At 42.4% G+C, this 21,143-nt stretch overlaps 2 protein-coding genes across 2 annotated transcripts; one reads left to right on the top strand and one right to left on the bottom strand.

Moving 5' to 3' along the window:
• The first annotated feature begins 1,255 nt into the window (after positions 1-1,255).
• Positions 1,256-9,459, top strand: LOC106602642 (P2X purinoceptor 3). Its single transcript, XM_045716641.1, has 12 exons — positions 1,256-1,712; positions 2,181-2,316; positions 2,874-2,945; positions 3,115-3,184; positions 3,403-3,496; positions 3,681-3,758; positions 4,074-4,215; positions 6,398-6,534; positions 7,619-7,712; positions 8,051-8,116; positions 8,438-8,515; positions 8,935-9,459. Exons 1-12 carry the CDS (start codon positions 1,591-1,593, stop codon positions 9,055-9,057), a joined length of 1,212 nt encoding a protein of 403 aa, XP_045572597.1. The 5' UTR covers positions 1,256-1,590; the 3' UTR covers positions 9,058-9,459.
• A 73-nt stretch (positions 9,460-9,532) lies between these two features.
• leca (Lectin) lies at positions 9,533-20,906 on the bottom strand. Its single transcript, NM_001141500.3, is given in 6 exon segments — positions 9,533-9,915; positions 10,164-10,278; positions 11,989-12,129; positions 19,108-19,259; positions 20,238-20,339; positions 20,858-20,906. Coding segments are annotated over 5 exon segments (558 nt in total). The 5' UTR covers positions 20,314-20,339; positions 20,858-20,906; the 3' UTR covers positions 9,533-9,841.
• Between the last annotated feature and the right edge of the window lie 237 nt (positions 20,907-21,143).

Below are 21,143 nucleotides of genomic sequence, written 5' to 3'. Positions count from 1 at the left end.
AAAAGTGGTGGAGCCGTAGATTAGGTTATATGTTCATCTTTCAATCAGCATGGTAAAATACCAGGGTCTGCATCCCAAATGGCACCCTATTCGCTTCATAGTGCCCTACTTTTGACCAATGGATCCTGGTCAAAAGTAGGGCCTTATATAGGGAATAGGGTGCCATTTTGGATGCAGGCACAGTTGAGACATCGGGTAAAATTGAGTTATATAAAAATGTATCTACTATATAACATACATACAGTAGCATGCAGTAGCTATGGTCATGGACTTCTAGACCTCAGGTCAAGGGTCAAAGACAACAGATGAGGAAATTGACAATCAAGTTTACTGCTCTTTAAATGTTAGTGAGTGCATGTGCGTTTGCATTTGCGTGTGCGTGCATGCGTTGGGTCTGTCATTGATTGTAAATGGGATTGTATTTTACTTTGTACTGAGGATGCTGACAGACTGACTGGCATCACTCAGGAAATTAATCTCCTCCTCCTTAACTCTCAAGTATTTTTCTCCATCTTTTACTGTGTGTTTAAGTGTGTGTAAGTGTTTAAGTGTATGTGTGTGTGTGTGTACTAACTCTCTGGCAAACCTATTCCCCCTCCCTCTCTCTCCCTCCCTCCCTCCCTCCCTCCCTCCCTCCAGTAAGTGGTTATTACAGATTGAGTTAGTGGATTTAGTCAATAATAATAAAAAATCAAAGTGTCCTTGCTTTGTGGATTGGAGAGGTTGAGTGAGGGGGGGGCTTGTCTATCCACTTCCTCCTTCTTGGCAAATCAGGATCCAATATTCCCCCTTGTCATTTGTCATCAATGGCCATAAAATTTCATATAGAATGTAGTAATTTGAAAGGATCTCTGTGTAAGTGACCAGCTCAATGCAGATGTCCATACTTAGATATAGATAACTTCCGTAAGATTTAAGTGAAATGTCATTCTTCTGATGTGATTTGGGGTGTAATGGATGTCAAATAGTGTGTGTATGTATGTGTGTGTGTGTGTGTGTGTGTGTGTGTGTGTGGGTGTGTGTAGTTGTGTGTATTAGGGGAAGCAGAAGAGGAGAAAGAAAGATAAAGAGGGGTTGAGAGACATTGGCAAGTGAGTCAATCTGGTAAGTGGAGGAAAGACAAAAAGCAGAGAGAGAAAGAGAGAGGTGGTAAAGAGAGAGATGGAGAGAGGGGGGTAAAGAGAGAGATGGAGAGAGGGTGGTATAGAGAGATGGAGAGAGGGGGGTAAAGAGAGAGATGGAGAAAGGGGGAGGGAGAGAGAGAGCTGAGAGAGAGATGGAGAGGGAGAGAGTAAGGATGTTTGCCAGTTCACTATTTCAGCAGTGACATTGAAGTCTGTTATTTGGACCTTTTTGAAAGAAGCAAAGACAATGATCAAGTTTCTTTTTTGGAACAAATAACTGTGTTTTAGTATGTAGGGAAACCAACACATCTTGGGGTTTATTTTGAGGGGTTTTTTTTTGGGGGGGGGGTAGCTAAGTCACACATACTCTCTGAAGAGGCATTCTGTGGATTGTTGGCTGTGACTTTGGGTCACTTACAGACACAAGTTGGATTTATTGGGTGTCCCGGGTTGCCTCAACGTCAGGATGTGGACGTGTATCACGGACTTCTTCACCTACGAGACCACCAAGTCGGTGGTGGTGAAGAGCTGGACCATCGGGATCATCAACCGTGTCGTACAGCTCCTCATCATCATCTACTTCATCGGGTCAGTAGTATCTCTCTATCACTCACATTTTGGATCTCCCAGTGAGAGGAATTGGTTGAAAGACGTCTTTTCAACGTCTTTTCATTGGAGAAACAGGAAAAAGTCTCTGCACAGTTCCAGTCAGATGCACATTTCTCATAAGAAAGACTTTATGTTCAACCTCTTTTCAACTAAACAGATGTCTTTTTAACGTCTTTTCAACGTCTTTTCAACCAAACATCTTTTCAAAGTCTTGTGCTTATGGAGCTGAATCGTATAAACCTCTTGTTTGTTATTTAGGATCTTTTTAGCCCAACAAAGGGCTTGTCTTCAAAGACTCATAGATCATTTATTAGTACTCTATACGTGACAGGAAGAGACGGGAAAATGGGATTGAATGATTTTCCCATTATGTTATCTCAACCCCCTCTCTCCAACCCCCCCCCTCTTCTCCCTCCTTCTTCCTCTCCTCTCCTGCACCTCTCTCAGGTGGGTGTTTGTGTATGAGAAGGCGTACCAGATCAGAGACACGGCTATAGAGTCGTCTGTCATGACCAAAGTCAAAGGCTTTGGACTGTACAACAACCGAGTCATGGACGTAGCTGAGTACGTCACCCCCTCTCAGGTAACACACGAACACACGCAAACATCTGTACGCGTGCATGCACAGACACACACGCACGTGCACACGTAGGTACCCAGGCACGCACACACACACACACAGGACACACACACCGACAGGCGACACACACACACACAAACTATGGTCTGAGATATTTGGATTCCTTATGTTAATGTTGGCAATTGGCATTGATAGACAGCCTAAGGAGCCATGTATAGTTGTTGTATAGCCTCTGTCTCCCCTGCTTGCTCAATCTTTGTTTATATCTGGGTTGTTGTAAGCACTTTGTGGGTAATGGATTTGTTAAATGCCCTGTAAACATCACTTAATACTTAATACTTAAAATGGACACCAAATATTGATACTGAGGTATGTGTGGATTATGACATCATGTCTGATGTGCTGGTCAATGAAAATGGGAGTGTTTTTTAATTGTTTTATTGTGTGTGTGTGTGTGTGTGTGTGTGTGTGTGTGTGTGTGTGTGTGTGTGTGTGTGTGTGTGTGTGTGTGTGTGTGTGTGTGTGTGTGTGTGTGTGTGTGTGTGTGTGTGGACTGACAGGGGGCCTCTGTGTTCTGCATCATCACCAAACTGATCACCACAGAGAACCAGGTGCAGGGATACTGTCCCGAAGTGAGACCCCTCCCACTTACTCTCCCATTGGCCCTCTGTGGTCCCCCCCCCCCCCCACATGCTCTGTCTCTGTCTGTCTGTCTGTCTGTCTGTCTGTCTGTCTGTCTGTCTGTCTGTCTGTCTGTCTGTCTGTCTGTTACTCTAACTCTGTACTATGTGTGATACACAGAGTGAGATGAAATACAAGTGTACGCACGACAACAACTGCACTAAGTTCCTCAACAAGCCTGGGGGAAATGGTGAGGTTCCTCCACTTTTTCTGATCAACTTTTTTTCTCTTCCTTTTCTTATTGTATTTCCTTAAGAAGATAGAAGATGTTACAGAATTTGCCAAACAGATTCTCCCAGAATAATGGTTTGGTCTTTGTCATTTATTGTCCCTATCCGTCCTCCCCTTTTCTGTGTCATATATCCTATCTCTTTCTTCCTCTCTCTTTTCCCTCCCTCTCTTCCCCAGGTCTTCCGACGGGCAGGTGTGTACGTTTCAACGACACCCTTAACACCTGTGAGATCAGAGGCTGGTGCCAGGCAGAGATCGACTACATCAAGACGTGGGTAACTGTGTGTGTGTGTGTGTGTGTGTGTGTGTGTGTGTGTGTGTGTGTGTGTGTGTGTGTGTGTGTGTGTGTGTGTGTGTGTGTGTGTGTGTGTGTGTGTGTGTGTGTGTGTGTGTGTGCGCGTGCGTGCGTGCGTGCGTGTTGAAGGAAGATGATTCTCTTTCTGACCTTCCCTCAGGCATCCTATGATGGAGGTGGAGAACTTCACCATCTTCATCAAGAACAGCATTCGTTTCCCCCTCTTCAACTTCACCAAGTGAGGATGATGATGATAATGGTTATAATGATGTTGATGATGATAATAACGATGATGATAAGGATGTGATGTTGATAATGATGTTTATGATGGTGATGATAATGATATTAATAATGTTGATGGTGATAATGATTTTTATGATGATGGTGATAATGATTTTGATAATGATTTTGATGATAATGATGTTGTTGATGATGATTTTGATGTTGATAAAGATGCTGATGACGATGACGATGACATTGGTGATGACGACAATAACGATAATTTAACTCTAACTGGTCTCCTCTCTGTCGTGTTTGTGTGTGTGTGTCTTAGGGGTAACTTCCTGCCCACCATCACGCCTCAGTACATCAAGGCGTGTAACTTTGACCATGAGAACAACACCTACTGCCCCATCTTCAGGGTGGGGGACGTCATCCGCTATGCACACCAGAACTTCACCATGCTGGCACAGAAGGTACGGTGGTTCACTCCCAGGTATAAAAACTCAGCAACAACAAAAAAACGTCCTCTCACTGTCAACTGCCTTTATTTTCAGCAAACTTAATTAACATGTGTAAATATTTCCAAGGCACTCTTCATATAATTGATTAAAAAGCCTTTATTAGTATGGCATGTTCAATAGAAACAATGTTTTTAAAAATCCGACGCGTTTCGGCTGCATGGCCTTCGTCAGGGAGTACAAAGAAATAATACAATGTTCTCTTTTTAACAGCTTTTCCAATTAGCCCTAATTTGAAGAGGGAGTGGTTATAAAATTGATTGGACACACCTAGTAAGCAATACTATACACACTTTAAAGTGAAATACTGTAGCTATGTTATCGTAAAAATACAACTCCAAGCTTGAAGTATCAGAACACTTAGAAAGGTAGTTCTAACCTTAAATATGGCTGGGAGAAGTGTCAAGAATAAGAAAGCAATATATTCCATAGTACACTAGAACACAGCAAAACATGAACAACAAGAGTCTAAACATTTTATAACTACTCCCTCTTCAAATTAGGGCTAATTGGAAAAGCTGTTAAAAAGAGAACATTGTATTATTTCTTTGTACTCCCTGACGAAGGCCATACAGCCGAAACGCGTCGGATTTTTAAAAACATTGTTTCTATTGAACTAATAAAGGCATTTTAATTAATTATATGAAGAGTGCCTTGGTCCTCCTTTCTTTTTGATGACCAACTCACCCCTTTTACCAAAGAGCACCTTCTGTCTACCAACATTTACTGTTGTGTACCTTAGTAGCGCTTCCCTTCCTCCTCTTTCTTCTATGTGTAAATATTTGTAAGAACATAACAAGACTCAACAACTCAGACATGAACTGAATAAGTTCCACAGACATGTGACTAACAGAAATTGAATAATCTGTCCCTGAACAAAGGGGGGGTCAAAATCTAAAATAACAGTCAATATCTGGTGTGGCCATCAGCTGCATTAAGGACTGCAGTGCATCTCCTCTTCATGGACTACACCAGATTTGCCAGTTCTTGCAGTGAGATGTTACCCCACTCTTCCACCAAGGCACCTGCAAGTTCCCGGACATTTCTGGAGGGAATGGCCCTAGCCCTCGCCCTCCGATCCAACAGGTCCCAGACATGCTCAATGGGATTGAGATCCGGGCTTTTCGCTGGCCATGGCAGAACACTGACATTCCTGTCTTGCAGGAAATCACACACAGAACGAGCAGTATGGCTGGTGGCACAGCGTTGAGATTGCCTGCAAAGACAACAAGCTCAGTCCGATGATGCTGTGACACACCGCCCCAGACCATAACAGACTCTCCACCTCCAAATCGATCCCGCTCCAGAGTACAGGCCTCGGTGTAACGCTCATTCCTTTGACGATAAACGCGAATCCGACCATCACCCCTGGTGAGACAAAACTTCAGGTCTCAGAGCAAGTGACATCACCGATTGAAGTGACACCACCGCTAACTAGCTAGCCATTTCACATCGGTTACACTCACCCCCCTTTTGACCTCCTCCTTTTCCGCAGCAACCAATGATCCGGGTCAACAGCATCAATGTAACAGTTTAGCTTCCGTCCATCTCCTCGCCCCTACCTGGGCTCGAACCAGGGACCCTCTGCACACAGACAACAGTCACCCTCGAAGCATCGTTACCCATCGCGCCACAAAAGCCATGGCCCTTGTAGAGCAAGGGGAACAACTACTTCAGGTCTCAGAGCGAGTGACGTCACCGATTGAAACGCTATTGGCGCGCACCACCGCTAACTAGCTAGCCATTTCACATCGGTTACACTAGTATATTAACTTGTCATATTTCTATCATAGGAGGTTGGTGGCACCTTAATTGGGGAGAACAGGCTGGTGTTAATAACTGTAGCAGAATGAGTGTAATGGTATCAAATACATCAAACACGTTTCCAGGTGTTTGATTCAATTTCAGTTGCTCCGTTCCGGCCATTATTAGCAGCCTCCTGTCATTTCTATCCACAGTTCTTTCTATCCATACTAGTCTTTTATATACTCACATATTATGCTCTCTTTCTCCCTTTTTCTTCCCCTTCGGCTATATTCACTCCTTCCCCTTTAGGCTACATTCATATGCTGTCTTTTTCCCACTCTCACAAAGTAGCAAAGAGATTTTCTAAATGTATGTCAACCACTTCCTACAGGGAGGGGTGATAGGTATAAAGATCGGCTGGATGTGTGACCTAGACAAGTCAGAGGATGAGTGTAACCCCTCCTATTCCTTCACCCGGCTGGACGCCATGTCGGAGAAGAACAGCGTCTCCCCCGGGTACAACTTCAGGTAGCCATGACCTCTGACCTCTAACCTCTGGCCTTTAGAGAGTGAGCCCCATAGAGATGCATAAAGATCTCTCGATGGATATAACCAGTTTTTTGCATGGACACTGCCATTGAGGACTTCCACCATTTTAAAGTAGTCAAATGGGTGGGGATTCCTATGGGTTGGGAGCAATTAGTCAATGATCAGAGCATTGTCTTCTTCTTCAAATTGAGGTGCCTATGGTTAGTAAATGGCTTTAAGCTAGATCAGTGATTGTCAACCTTTTTTTGTATAAAAAAAAGAATAATTAGGTGACACACCTAAAATATCCCTATTAATTGATTTAGTGTAAATGACCTCCGTCTTATCTGTGCCAAACTGCAAATAATCTATTTCTGTGACAAACGTTTTTTATAGATTTTCACAGTTCCTTATTCATGATGATACATTTTTCTGATACCCCTTTAAGTACTACTTAAGTAGTTTTTTGGGTTATCTGTACTCTACTTTACTATTTCTGACTACTTTTACTTTTACTGCACTACACTGTACATTCCTAAAGAAAATTATGTACTTTTTACTCAAAACCAAAAGTACTCATTGCATTTTGAATGCTTAGCAGGACAGGAAAATGGTCTAATTCACACACTTATCAAGAGAACATCCCTGGTCATCCCTACTGCCTCTGATCTGGAGGACTCACGAAACACATGCTTCGTGTGTTGCTTCGTGTGTTATGTCTGAGTGTTGGAGCGTGCCCCTGGGTATCCATCAATTCAAAAAACAAGAAAATGGTGCCGTCTGGTTTGCTTAATATAACTAATTTGAAATGATTTATACTTTTACTTTTGAAACTTGAGTATATTTAAAAGGAAATACTTTTATACTTTTACTCAAGTAGGATTTTACTGGGTGACTTTCACTTTTACTTGAGTCATTTTCTATCAAGGTATCTTTACAGTTACTCAAGTATGACAATTGGGTACATTTTCCACCACTGTGTATCTGTATGGTGAGCCCTTGACCTTGAATAGAGGCGTGTCCCCCTGGTACCACCCATGTGCATTGCTCATGTCCTTACTCTCTGTCCACGTTGTGCTGATAGGTATGCTAAGTACTACAAGATGGACAACGGGACAGATTACCGTACTCTGCTCAAGGCCTATGCCATCAGGTTTGATGTGCTGGTCAATGGTAATGTGAGTGTTTTTAATGCTGTGTGTGTGTTTCTGTGTGATGGGGGATGATTAGAGGGTAGGAGGAAGTGTGTGTTTGTATGTGTATGTACCTGTGTGTGTGAGCACACGTGTGTCTGTGTGAGAACATGTATGTCTGTGGTGTGCATGAATCTAATTGCCTATGTGGGTCCATGACTATTCTACATGTATGTGTTATTTAGATGAGGTGTGTGTGTGTGTGTGTGTGTGTGTGTGTGTGTGTGTGTGTGTGTGTGTGTGTGTGTGTGTGTGTGTGTGTGGTTGGTTGTGCGTGTGTGTGTGTGTTTACTTCTGTAAAGTACTTGACTTGTTTCTTACAGGCAGGGAAGTTTAACATGATCCCGACTCTGATCAACATGGTAGCTGCCTTTACGTCAGTTGGAGTGGTGAGCCCTTCTTTTTCTTTTCAGTCGCTACTTTCTATCCACAAAGTATCCACACCGTCTGTAGGCTAGTTTTAAATGAAAACACATCTTCTTCCACCTTCAGTCTCTTAACTTTGTAATAATATTATCCACAGTCTCTATAGGCTGGTTTGAAAATGTATTTGTGCCATGTGTGTCTCTGTCTCCCCAACTGAAGTTATTTCCGTGGAGAATAGTTACTCTCTTATTTCCTCCTCTCTTCTATTCTCCCCTCTCCTCATTTCTTCAATTCCATTCCATTCTACAACCTTGTTTTCTTTCTCTGCCTTGGATTGGTCGCAGGGCACCGTGCTTTGTGACATCATACTCTTGAACTTCCTGAAGGGAGCAGAGCAATACAAGGCCAAGAAGTTTGAGGAGGTAAAGTTTGAGGCGAGACACCAACCCTGCTTACTGTGATATAGATATTTCTCTTAATAACCAGTGTCAGCCTTTGCAGGCCTGGGTCCGCGTCTCAGAGTAGGAGTGCTGATCTAGGATCCGTTCCCCCCTGTCCCATGATCGTATTCATCGTGATCTAAAAGGCCAAACTGATTCTAAATCAGTAAGCCTACTCTGAGAAGTTGATACATACGGCCCAGAGGAATAGTTGAAACTAAGGGTCAAATCCTAACTTCCACTTAAATCATGCATTGATATCAACTGGAGACTAACTGAAAATTTGACTTAAGTGGAAAATAGGAGTCGCCTGACTGTGATGTGCTCCTGATGTTCTTCAAGTGTATAAAATTCCATAAAGTCATTTTCTCTCTCCCCCCAATCTACCATTACTCCATTAGGTATCAGACACGCAGATCGAGAACTCCTTATCCAGCAATGGGCTGTATCGGAGTAGGGAGTTCATTGGAGTAGAGAAGCAGTCAAACGACTCAGGGGCCTTTTCCATTGGGCAATACGGCTAACGGACAGCCAATGGAATGGAGTGTTTGAGGGGGAAAGGGGTGGGTGGTGGCAATTTGGGAAGTTTGGCTGCAAATGTTGGTTTAGGGTGATATTGCCCATAGACCCTAATCTTGTATCAGTTTAACATTTACCCCACTAAAGGTTATGGTTAGGATTGGGGAAAGGGAAGCTGATCCTAGATCTGTACCTAGGGGAGACTTCACACCGGATAGAGAATGCATGTATATATAGCATTGTGATATTCCTAATATTTCACATGAACCTGTAATTTACCTGTAACATTTTCATAGTGGAGGTTGTATGTGTAATCCTTAACTCTGCATGGACTATTGTATTTGAACTCCTACCTCTACAAAGTATTAAAGTCTACCCACTACTTAAATAAAAGTATGTGACTTCAATTTTGATTCTGGTTTGATTCTGCCAGAAACTCAAATCCTGCTAGGAACAGACAAACAAAAACTCTAGTTGTTTACTTGCTTAACACTCTTTATTTATATATATTTTTTAAATGCATTTTTCAGTTTGCTAAAAGCAGGCACATCTCCATGTGGTTTGGTTTCACCGTGGGAGATCTGTGGGTTGGGATCATTGGGGAAAGGAGCAGGGTGAGTCCAAAATGACACCCTAACAGCGGTGTCATTTCCGTCACAACCCAAAAGAGAAGAGCAGGGGACTGGGTTGGTGTTACACAGACACACAGTCTATACTAACATACCACTGAGAAAGCATGCCCAATACATTGCTGCTTCATACTAAGTATGTGAGCGTGGATATTCGTCCTCAAACTCTGTTCTTGAAGGAGCAGACGTAGCTCTTCTTGGTGAAACACGTGTGGTCGTTCCATTTCCCAATGCCTTGGAGATAGAGAACAAATATACAGACAGACAGACAGAAGTTCAAATGTTAGTTCAAAATACCATCTCTTCGCACCACCATCCAAGAAATGTTTCTTTCAAGTTTTTGTCATTTTAGCTGTTAGCCAGTGCATTCAACTAAGGTAGGTGAAAACAAAAACATAACACAGCCATTGCAAGTAAAAACCATCCATCCATCCCTCTCTCCTTCCATCACTCCTCCCTCCATCCCTCTGTCCATCTCTTACTGCTCCAGTTCATCTCCACACAGTCCTCGCGGCTCGTCCAGCGGGAGATGGGCTCCCCAGGGGTCCATGCATCAAAGTTCCAGCTGGAGCCGTCGGTCCACACAAACTTACCAGACTGAGAGAAGGAGGGAGAGAGAGAAAGGTGGATAGAGGAAGAGAGAGGGGAGTGATAGAAAGACCGGTGGTGATAAAAGAAAATGTACAGTGCATTTGGAAAGTATTCAGACTCCTTCACTTTTTCCATTTTTTGTTACGTTACAGCCTTATTCTAAAATTGATTAGATAAAACATTTTCCTCATCAATCTACATACACTACCCCATAATGACAAAGTGAAAACAGTTTTTTGTACATTTTTGCAAATGTATAAAAAATTAAAAACAGAAATACCTTATTTACATATATATTCAAACCCTTTGCTAGGAGACTCGAAATTTGAGCTCTGGTGCATCCTGTTTACATTGATCATCCTTGAGACGCTTTTACAACTTGATTGGAGTCCACCTGTGGTAAAATCAATTGATTGGACATGATTTGGAAAGGCACACACCTATCTATATAAGTTCCCACATGAGGTCGAAGGAATTGTCCATAGAGCTCCGAGACAGGATTGTGTCGAGGCACAGATCTGGGAAAGGGTACCAAAAAGTGTCTGCAACATTGAAGGTCCTCAAGACCACAGTGGCCTCCATCATTCTTCAATGGAAGAAGTTTGGAACCACCAAGTCTCTTCCTAGAGCTGGCCACCTGGTCAAACTGAGCAATAGGGGGAGAAGGGCCTTGGTCAGGGAGGTGACCAAGAACCCGATGGTCACTCTGACAGAGCTCCAGAGTTCCTCTGTGGAGATGCGAGAACCTTCCAGAAGGACAACCATCTCTGCAGCACTCAACCAATCAGGCCTTTATGGTAGAGTGACCAGACGGAAGCAACTCCTCAGTAAAAGGCACATGACAGCCCGCTTGGAGTTTGCCAAAAGGCACCTAAAGGACTCTCAGACCATGAGAAACAAGATTATCTGGTCTGATGAAACCAAGATTGAACTCTTTGACCTGAATGCAAAGCGTCACGGGAACCAGGAAACACCTGGCCAATACCATCCTTACAGTGAAGCATGGTGGTGGCAGCATCATGCTGTGGGGATGTTTTTCAGCAGCAGGGACTGGGGGACTAGTCAGGATCGAGGGAAATATGAACGGAGCAAAGTACAGAGAGATCCTTGATAAAAACCAGTCTCTGAATGTCCTTGAGTGGCCCAGCCAGAGCCCGCACTTGAACCCAATCGAACATCTTTGGAGAGACCTGAAAATAGCTGTGTAGCGACGCTACCCATCCAACCTAACAGAGCCTGAGAGGATCTCCAGAGAAGAATAGGAGAAACTCCCCAAATACAGGTGTGCCAAGCTTGTAGCATCATACCCAAGAAGAATGAGGCTGTAATTGCTGCCAAAGGTGCTTCAACAAAGTGCTGAGTAAAGGGTTTGAATACTTACGTAAATGTTATATTTCCGTTTTTTGCAAAAATGTCTAAAAACCAGTTTTTGTCATTATGGGGTAGTGTGTAGATTGAGGGGGAAAAAACAATTGAATACACTTTTGAATACAGCTGTAACGTAACAAAATGTGTAAAAAGTCAAGTGGTCTGAATACTGTAAATGTAGATATTACGACAGTCCTATGTTCAATGTTAAATGTTGTTCTGCAAAGCTTCTCTCTTTTCCTTTCTACCGAACATGTCACTCTTTCCTCCCACATGAATTTACCTCCCTCCACGCACTATCCGCCCTGTCTTAATCACTCCTTCCATCCATCACTCTTCCTCTCCTACCTGGAAGAGTTCGAAGCCTCCCAGCCAGATGCGAGGGCTTTTGGCGTTGTTCTTCATCACCACGCAAAGCAGGTTGTCGTTGGCTTGACAGTTATGCACCGACACCAGGTGGCCACCGGGGGCAGCAGACCTGCACTGTGTCTGAGAGGGATGAGAGAGAAGAGGAGAAATAGGTTGTGGGAAGAGAAAGAGTGAATTAGTGAGAGAGAAAGAGAGAGTGGGAGGAAGGAGAGAGAGAGCGAGTAAGCAGGTGCTGACGTAGTGATTTGGAGCCCACGGCAGAGGCCAGTCAGAGGCCACTCTTATGCGCATGCACCATTTTCTTTTCATGGGTAATTAACTATAAAAATGCATTACCTTTTAATGTGCCATGAACACAACCAGTCATGATGTTTTATCTGATTGTTAAACAAATCACTTCAAAAAGAAGGTTACCTTCGCACGTTTATCCCAAATAATTCCAGCATCTGAGCTGTGCACCTGCCAAATTTCCTTCAATTCGCAAGTGGCTGAAACTATCTCACCGGAGAAAGCATCCAAGCAAGCGAAACAGCGCCACTGTCTTGCTATAATAGCCCATGTATGACATGTCATACCAGCATCAGATATGGGCTACACAGATGTCTTCTGCCTCGATGACGATAGCAGTATTATTTTACTGAAGAAAAGTTATTGTATCCCCTTTGAGTCAAAAGGCCTCGTCGAGAACCAGGCGTCCCTGGGGATTAAGGCCTAAGAGGGTTTTAAGAATAAGCATCAACCAGTGGGTCTTGTGACAGGTATACAGAGACAACCAGTTCATAGAGGAGTATAGAGTGCAGTGTCCTATAAGGAGCATTGGTGGAAAATCTGATAGCCTCATGGTAAAGAACATCTAGCCGCGAGAGCACCCTTACCTGCCGATCTATAAATTACATCTCTGTAATCTAGCATGGGTAGGATGGTCATCTGAATCAGGGTTAGTTTGGCAGCTGGGGTGAAAGACGAGCGATTATGATAGAGGAAACCAAGTCTAGATTTAACTTTAGCCTGCAGCTTTGATATGTGCTGAGAGATGGACAGTGTACAGTCTAGCCATACTCCCAAGAACCTGTATGAGGTAACTACTTCAAGCTCTAAACCCTCAGAGGTAGTAATCACACCTGTGGGAAGAAGGGCATTCTTCTTACCAAACCACATCACCTTTGTTTTGGAGGTGTTCAGAACAAGGTTAAGGGCAGAAAAAGCTTGTTGGACACAAAGAAAGCTTTGTTGTAGAGAGTTTAACACAAAATCCGTGGAGGGGCCATCTGAGTATAAGACTGTATCATCTGCATATAAATGGATGAGAGAGCTTCCAACTGCCTGAGCTATGTTGTTGATGTAAATTGAGAAGAGTGTGGGGCCTTGGATCGAGCCTTGTGGTACTACTTTGGTGAAGGGCAGTGGCTGAGACAGCAGATGTTCTGACTTTATACACTGCACTCTTTGAGAGAGGTAGTTAGCAAACCAGGCCAAAGACCCCTCAGAGACACCAATACTCCTTAGCCGGCCCACAAGAATGGAATGGTCTACCGTATCAAAAGTCAATAAAAATCGCAGCACAACATTGCTTAGAATCAAGGGCAATGGTGACATCATTGAGGACCTTTAAGGTTGCAGTGACACATCCATAACCTGAGCGGAAACCAGATTAAATACCAGAGAGAATCCTCTAGACATCGAGAAAGCCAGTCAGATGATTATTGACAAGTTTTTCCAACACTTTTGATAAAGAGGGCAAAATAGATATAGGCCTATAACAGGATCAGCTTGATCTACCCCTTTAAATAAAGGATGCACCGTGGCTGCCTCCCAAGCAATGGGAACCTTCCCAGAGAGGAGAGACAGGTTACAAAGGTCAGATGTTGATGATCAAAATATGTTGATGTGTCGATTTTGTGTATAGACTTCTGACAAAACAGAATTACGTTTTTCCTCCAGGTTCTGAAATGTTGCAGACTAGCATATGGAACAGCTCTGCAAAATGTGTCCTTCCCAGTGTGAAAACATAACCCATAGCACCAGCGGGCATGTGGGGGGAGGGGGGCGGACCATTCAAACCGTTTTTGCAATGCAGAATTCTCCAGACCTCCAACAGGGTTGGGTAAGTTACTTTCTAAATGTAGTCAGTTACAGTCTCCACTTTTATTTCTGCCAACCGACTAACTCATGAATGTGGTAAAGTTCTGCCAACAGCTTAGCATGAAATGTAGCCATAACGCTGATGCGGCATTGGCACGCACTACGCTCTTAAACTCTTGATGGTTGCTAGGCAGCGCACGTTACCACCACCGATAAAACAATGAGACAGATATTTCACTGGATGTATAAATGTGAAGCATCCGCTTGGCGTTTCCACTCACTACCAAATACGGTAGTGAGAGGAAGCCCACTGGCGATGGAACAAGATGGATTTTGGCCTACATTCTGCACATCTCATCGATGAAACATTTCATCTCAATACAGTTTTCTGTTCCCAAAACTGGAATATGTTATGAACAGAGTAGACTAAGTTTTGTAGACTTTAGACTTTGGGAAAGGGAAAGCGTTCTCCTGGCATCCGCCAAACCCAGATTTGTCCATCGGACTGCCAGATGGTGAAGTGTGATTCACCGCTCCAGAAAACGTGTTTCCACTGCTCCAGAGTCCAATAGTGGCGAGCTTTACTCCACTCCAGCTGACGCTTGGCTTTCACATGGTGATCTTAGGCTTGTGTGCTGCTTCTCGGCCATGGAAACCCATTTCATGAAGCTCCCAACGAACAGTTATTGTGCTGACGTTGCTTCCAGAGCCAGTTTGGAACTCAGTTTTTACGCGCTATGGTGTGCAGTTGCAAACCATAGTCTGGCTTGGAGCAGTGGCTTCTTCCTTGCTGAGCGGCCTTTCAGGTTATATCGATATAGGACATGTTTTACTGTGGATATAGATACTTTTGTACCGGTTTCCTCCAGCATCTTCCCAAGGTCATTTGCTGTTGTTCTGGGATTGATTTGCACTTTTCGCACCAAAGTACGTTAAACTCTAGGAGACAGAACGCATCTCCTTCCTGAACGGTATGATGGCTGCGTGGTTCCATGGTGTTTATACTTGCGTACTATTGTTTGTACAGATGAATGTGGTACCTTCAGGCATTTGGAAATTGCTCCCAATGATGAAACAGACTTGTAGAGGTCAAGAAAAAGATTTCTGAGGTCTTGGCTGATTTCTTTTGATTTTCCCATGATATCAACCAAAGAGGCACTGAGTTTGGAGGTAGGCCTTGAAATACATCCACAGGTACACCTCCAATTGACTCAAATGACGTCAATTAGCCTATCAGAAGCTTCTAAAGCCATGACATCATTTTCTGGAATTTTCCAAGCTGTTTAAAGGCACAGTCAACTTAGTGTATGTAAACTTCTGACCCACTGGAATTGTGATACAGTGAATTATAAGTGAAATAATCTGTCTGTGAACAATTGTTGGAAAAATTACTTGTGTCATGCACAAAGTAGATGTCCTAACCGACTTGCCAAAACTATAGTTTGTTAACAAGAAATTTGGGGAGTGGTTGAAAAACAAGTTTTAATGACTCCAACCTAAGTGTATGTAAACTTCAGACTTCAACTGTATATTTTATTCTCACCCATCTACACATAATAGCCCATGATGACAAAGTGAAAACATGTTTTTAGAAATGCGTTGCAGTTGTGCGTCCTGATGTACCATGCCTAGTGCTCCCATATGTATTCATTTGTAAATATATTCTGTTAACAGTTTACTAAAGTTTATTGCAACCAACTGGCCACCTACTCGTCTTCTTTCTTTAGAAATGTTTGGAAATGTATTTCAAATTAAAAACAGCAATATCTCATTTACATAAGTATTCGCACCCCTATGTCAATATTTTGTTGAAACACCTTTGGTCTTTTTGGGTAAGTCTCTAAGAGCTTTCCACGCCTGGATTGTGCAACATTTGCCCATTATTCTTTTCAAAACTCTTCAAGATCTATCAAGTTGGTTGTTGATCATTGCTAGACAACCATTTCTAGCTCTTGCCACGCTGTCTTCTTGGTAAAACAACTCCATTGTAGATTTGGCCTTGTGTTTAGGTTATTGTCCTGCTGAAAGGTGAATTCATCTCCCAGTGTGATGGAAAGCAGACTGAACCAGGTTTTCCTCTAGGATTTTGCCTGTGTTTAGTGCCATTCCATTTCTTTTTTTTTTTCCTGAAAAACTCCCCACTCCTTAACGATTACAAGCATACCCATAACATGTTTCATCCACCACTGTGCTTGAAAATATGCTGAGTGGTACACAGTAATGTGTTGTATTGGATATGCCCCAAACATAACACTTTGTATTCAGGACAAAAAGTTAATTGATGTCTGCTTTTTGTATTTTTACACATCTACCAATAGGTTCCCTTCTTTCAGAGACATTGGAAAACCTCCCTGGTCTTTGTGGTTTAATCTGTGTTTGAAATTCACTGCTGGACCTTACAGATAATTGTATGTGTGGGGATGAGGGATGAGGTATTTGTTCAAAAATCATTTTAAACACTATTATTACACACAGAGGATGGACTCTAATTATGTGACTTGTTAAGCAAACGTTAACCCCTGAACTTATTTAGGCTTGCCATAACAAAGGGGTTGTATACTCATTGACTCAAGACATTTCAGCTTTTCATTTTGTATTCATTTCAAACATTTTGAAAATCGTACTTCCACTTTGACATTATGAGGTGTGCAGGCCAGTGACCTCAAAAAAATGTAAATTAATACATTTTAAATTCAGGCTGTAACACAACAAAATATGGAAAAAGTCAAGGGGTGTGAATACTTTCTGAAGACACTGTATTTGTGAACAGCCATCCACAACCACAATCTGTAAGGCTAAATGAGAGAGCAGCAGTGTGATTCACAACAATGTGCTATTTAGATATCAATAATAAGTGATATCCGTATCACTGCTGTCTTTCTTACCTCCAAGCATATATTCAAGTTGGATCATCTTTGGATGCCAACAGCAGTCACACCATTGGAAGACATATTATAGCTTGGACCGTAGCCTATAAAAGCCTATTCCTGCTCTTTTCCCGCAATCCATCAAACGCATTTGGTGTGTCATCATAGTGGTCTCTGACTTGTGGTCAGATTCGTTCAGGCTGCACAAACGTAAACTTTTTTCAATGCTGATTTGAATGTCTTTTTTTTTCTTCTCACAAACATCCTTTCTGAATTTAAGAAGTAATCCTAGAAGTAATCATCTAGTTTTTCAAAAGTATCTGTAATCTGATTACAATATTTTAGCTGGTAACGTAACAGATTACAGTTACAGTTTTTTTGTAATTTGTTACTCCACAACCCTGGAGGTCGTGACAGCGACGTGATTTGGACGTATGACAACGCGAGATTACTACTAAACTAACATATGGAATTGTTTTAAGATGGTCATACCAAGGATCATTTAGATATTTGATTTAGAATTTTAGGACCCCTGTAGGTATAATGTTTGGGTTGTTGTTATAATTTGATGAAACATTGCATTTGGCCTTACTGCTATTAGCCAATAGAAATGCATTTAATAACACATTCATACATGGAAAAACAGATAGTCAACATTAAATTAAAAGGAAGATCTGAGAGATATAGGACTAAGAAAGCTAAGGAAAAAATGCTAATCATTTTTACCATGTTACCGAGTCCCGTGACACTTGTGGGGGGACGTACAGTAGAGCAACCGAAACACCATTGTGTTCGTGACTGTTTTATGTTTCCATAGAGGGGTCATATACATTTTGTAGGCCAAACCGTTAGGACGCTACAGACGTTTTTGTGAGAAGACCGATTTTCGAGATGTCTCCTGTAGCTTTACCTCAGCCACCTTCCACTGCCGGTGCAGAAGGACGACATCAGCGGATGAGGTGGATTGCGACAAAGGCCATGCAAAAACACAGAAATCTCTAGTTTAGACACATGTTGATGGGGATTTTTTTTATTTACTTTTTTTTTTTATGCCTCAAACAATGCATGGGGGGGGCCTCAGCGGAGAAATATTTATATATTTTATTTTAATTATGCCCAGGTCATGAGGCTTCTTGATTTTTAACCTTTATTTAACCTTTATTTAACTAGGCAAGTCAGTTAAGAACAAATTCTTATTTACAATGACGGCCTACAAATGATGTGAGGCCTGAGGCAATTGCCTCTTCTGCCTAATGGTAAGTCCGCCAGTGGGAGTAAGATCAATACATTAGAAGACACCTCTAATTAAGACATTGGATTTAACCTTCACTTCACTTTATTGCCATTGTATTGGAATGGACAGGCTGACTGACTCCAGGTAGAGCAATAACATGCTTTGATCATGTTATAACATCGTTCTCCACTAACATCAAGGCGGTGACCCGATCCTGTAGGTTCATGCTCTACAACATTCGCAGAGTACGACCCTGTCTCACACAGGAAGCGGCGCAGGTCCTAATCCAGGCACTTCTCATCTCCCGTCTGGATTACTGCAACTCGCTTTTGGCTGGGCTCCCTGCCTGTGCCATTAAACCCCTACAACTCATCCAGAATGCCGCAGCCCGTCTGGTGTTCAACCTTCCCAAGTTCTCTCACGTCACCACGCTCCTCCGCTCTCTCCACTGGCTTCCAGTTGAAGCTCGCATCCGCTACAAGACCATGGTGCTTGCCTACGGAGCCGTGAGGGGAACGGCACCTCCGTACCTTCAGGCTCTGATCAGTCCCTACACCCAAAGGAGGGCACTGCGCTCATCCACCTCTGGCCTGCTGGCCCCCCTACCTCTGAGGAAGCACAGTTCCCGCTCAGCCCAGTCAAAACTGTTCGCTGCTCTGGCACCCCTATGGTGGAACAAGCTCCCTCACGACGCCAGGACAGCGGAGTCAATCACCACCTTCCGGAGACACCTGAAACCCCACCTCTTTAAGGAATACCTAGGATAAGATATTGTATATTGTAAAGTGGTTGTTCCACTGGATATCATAAGGTGAATGCACCAATTTGTAAGTCGCTTTGGATAAGAACGTCTGCTAAATGACTTAAATGTAATGTAAATGTAAATGTTCTCCTGTTACATAGAATGTTGTTTACCTCCGCTTCGGTGAAGTTGAGAGGAGCCTTGTAGTACTTGATGCAGTAGGAGCCCAGCCTGTACCAGTCTTCATAATTCTTCAGGTCACAGGCTTTGGGCATGTCACACTCTGCAGTCTCCTCCTGGAAATACACTTGAGCATCATCGCCACCTAGGGGACAATGATGGAATAACTACTCTCCTGGGGCCTTATATACTTAGAAAACAGCCACAAGCTGAACATTCCTATGACACTCACAGGCCGCTAACAGAACTCTCCCATTCCATAATTCACTAAACTGATCAATGCGCACACCATATAGCCCAGGGGCCTAAGAAATGCCTACCTAAGACCTCTTATTTAACCAGGCAAATCAGTTAAAAACAAATTCTCATTTACAATGACGGCCTAGGAACAGTGTGGTTAACTGCCTTGTTCAGGGGCAGATCAACAGATTTTTACCTTGTCAGCTCAGGCATGCGTTCTAGCAACCTTTCGGTTACTGGCCCAACTCTCTAACCACTAGGCTACCTGCCGCCCCAATATTGTCATTCTACTATTATTGTTTAGTATATATTGCATATTTTAACATTGTATTATATTCAAAGTATTGTGTTAGTTTAGGGTTTTACTATTTGATCATAATCTATCATTGTAAATGGGTGTGCAATTCAGTCTATGACTGCTAATAACCAATAACATCTACTGCAAAAAAAAATACTGTAAGTGACTACATTTGTGTAAAGAATGCATCTCATTTTCATTTGGACATGAAAGAGGAAAGCACATTTTCAGCTTTAAAACAGATTATTTTTTAGAATGTGTGGTCAATAATCATCCTGAAAAATTGAAATAAAACTTTCAGCACTATCATCAAAACCAAGGGTGCAACTTTCACTGGGGATGGGGGGGGACTGCATTTTTGTCCCCCCCAGTTTTATAATTGGAATGTGATACAAAATGAGGCAACGGTTTGCTTTAGGACCATGCGGACGCCTCCGAGCTGTCGGGTAGGCTGTTTGGAGTGTTTATCTGACTGGATTGAAAAAAAAAAAAATAATAAAAAATAAAAAGTCATGTCCCCCACTTCTAAAATCAAAATTGTGCCCCTAATCAAAACACATACTGTAATCAATGCAACTCTCTTACCGGTACGTCTGTGGAATGTCAAAGCCATTTTTGTCCCAAGTAGTGACATCATCACAATCAGGCTGACAAACTTCATCTTGGCTTCCTCTGATTCTGCGTTTCCTAAAAACAAACAACTCAATCAGTAACAGTTTCCTTTAAATAAATGCATTTACAAATAAATCGATTGTATTAACCTTTATTTCACCAGGTAAATTATCTGAGAGCATAGTCTATAGCACTATGCTATGAATGACATTAAAACAAATCTCTTGTTCTCAAATTGACTGTGGCTGGCGATTTATAAATACCGAGCCCTGACGGATTGTTCATTTGAGTGGCTCCGCGCGCTAACCTCTGGAACAATCGGCAGTCCCATTTGACAACAAAAGACTTGCTTGCCCCGGTCAATTTGACAACAAGAGTTTGTTGCCCAATAAGGATGCACCATTAGAATGCAATTTTGTGTGCTCCAATAAATAAATATTGTGAAACACTATCATTCCACTATTACCGTAGACGTATTAAAGACATTTTCTGAAATTACAATGCAACAATAATACGTATAGCTCCTTTAAAAAAATGAACGCAAAGCAAAAAAAAGGAACATTTGCACAATGTAATCTGAAAAATTACCTTACCAGAGTGTGGACTAGGTTGCTTCTCTCTCTTTCTCCCTCCCGCTCTCTCTCTCTCATTTGGTACTCCCTTCTTTTTATAGCAAATGTAATCTCACCTCCTCCCTGTAATTCTCACCCCGTCCTTACAGATACCATAATGTCTTTATCATTATCATCATTATCAAGTTCTAATAAATTGTTTGATAAACTGATGGATGGATGGATTCATTGATTGATTAACGAATTGCGGCATATTTTTTGTGTGCAGTTTTGCGTACAGTTTGTCATAAATGTTTTATGTCCTCAA

The sequence above is a fragment of the Salmo salar genome, chromosome ssa04 (genome assembly GCF_905237065.1).
Source record: "Salmo salar chromosome ssa04, Ssal_v3.1, whole genome shotgun sequence".
NCBI lineage: Eukaryota > Metazoa > Chordata > Actinopteri > Salmoniformes > Salmonidae > Salmo > Salmo salar.
Note: the sequence above shows the minus strand (reverse complement) of the source record. Positions and strands in the feature narration are given on the sequence as shown.

Excerpts from the sequence above, each read along its gene's own strand:
- LOC106602642 (XM_045716641.1), top strand. The coding sequence starts at position 1,591 with ATGTGGACGTGTATCACGGACTTCTTCACCTACGAGACCACCAAGTCG. Across the intron at positions 6,535-7,618 it reads TCCCCCGGGTACAACTTCAG|GTATGCTAAGTACTACAAGA; the intron begins GTAGCCATGACC and ends TTGTGCTGATAG. Across the intron at positions 8,117-8,437 it reads CCTTTACGTCAGTTGGAGTG|GGCACCGTGCTTTGTGACAT; the intron begins GTGAGCCCTTCT and ends GATTGGTCGCAG.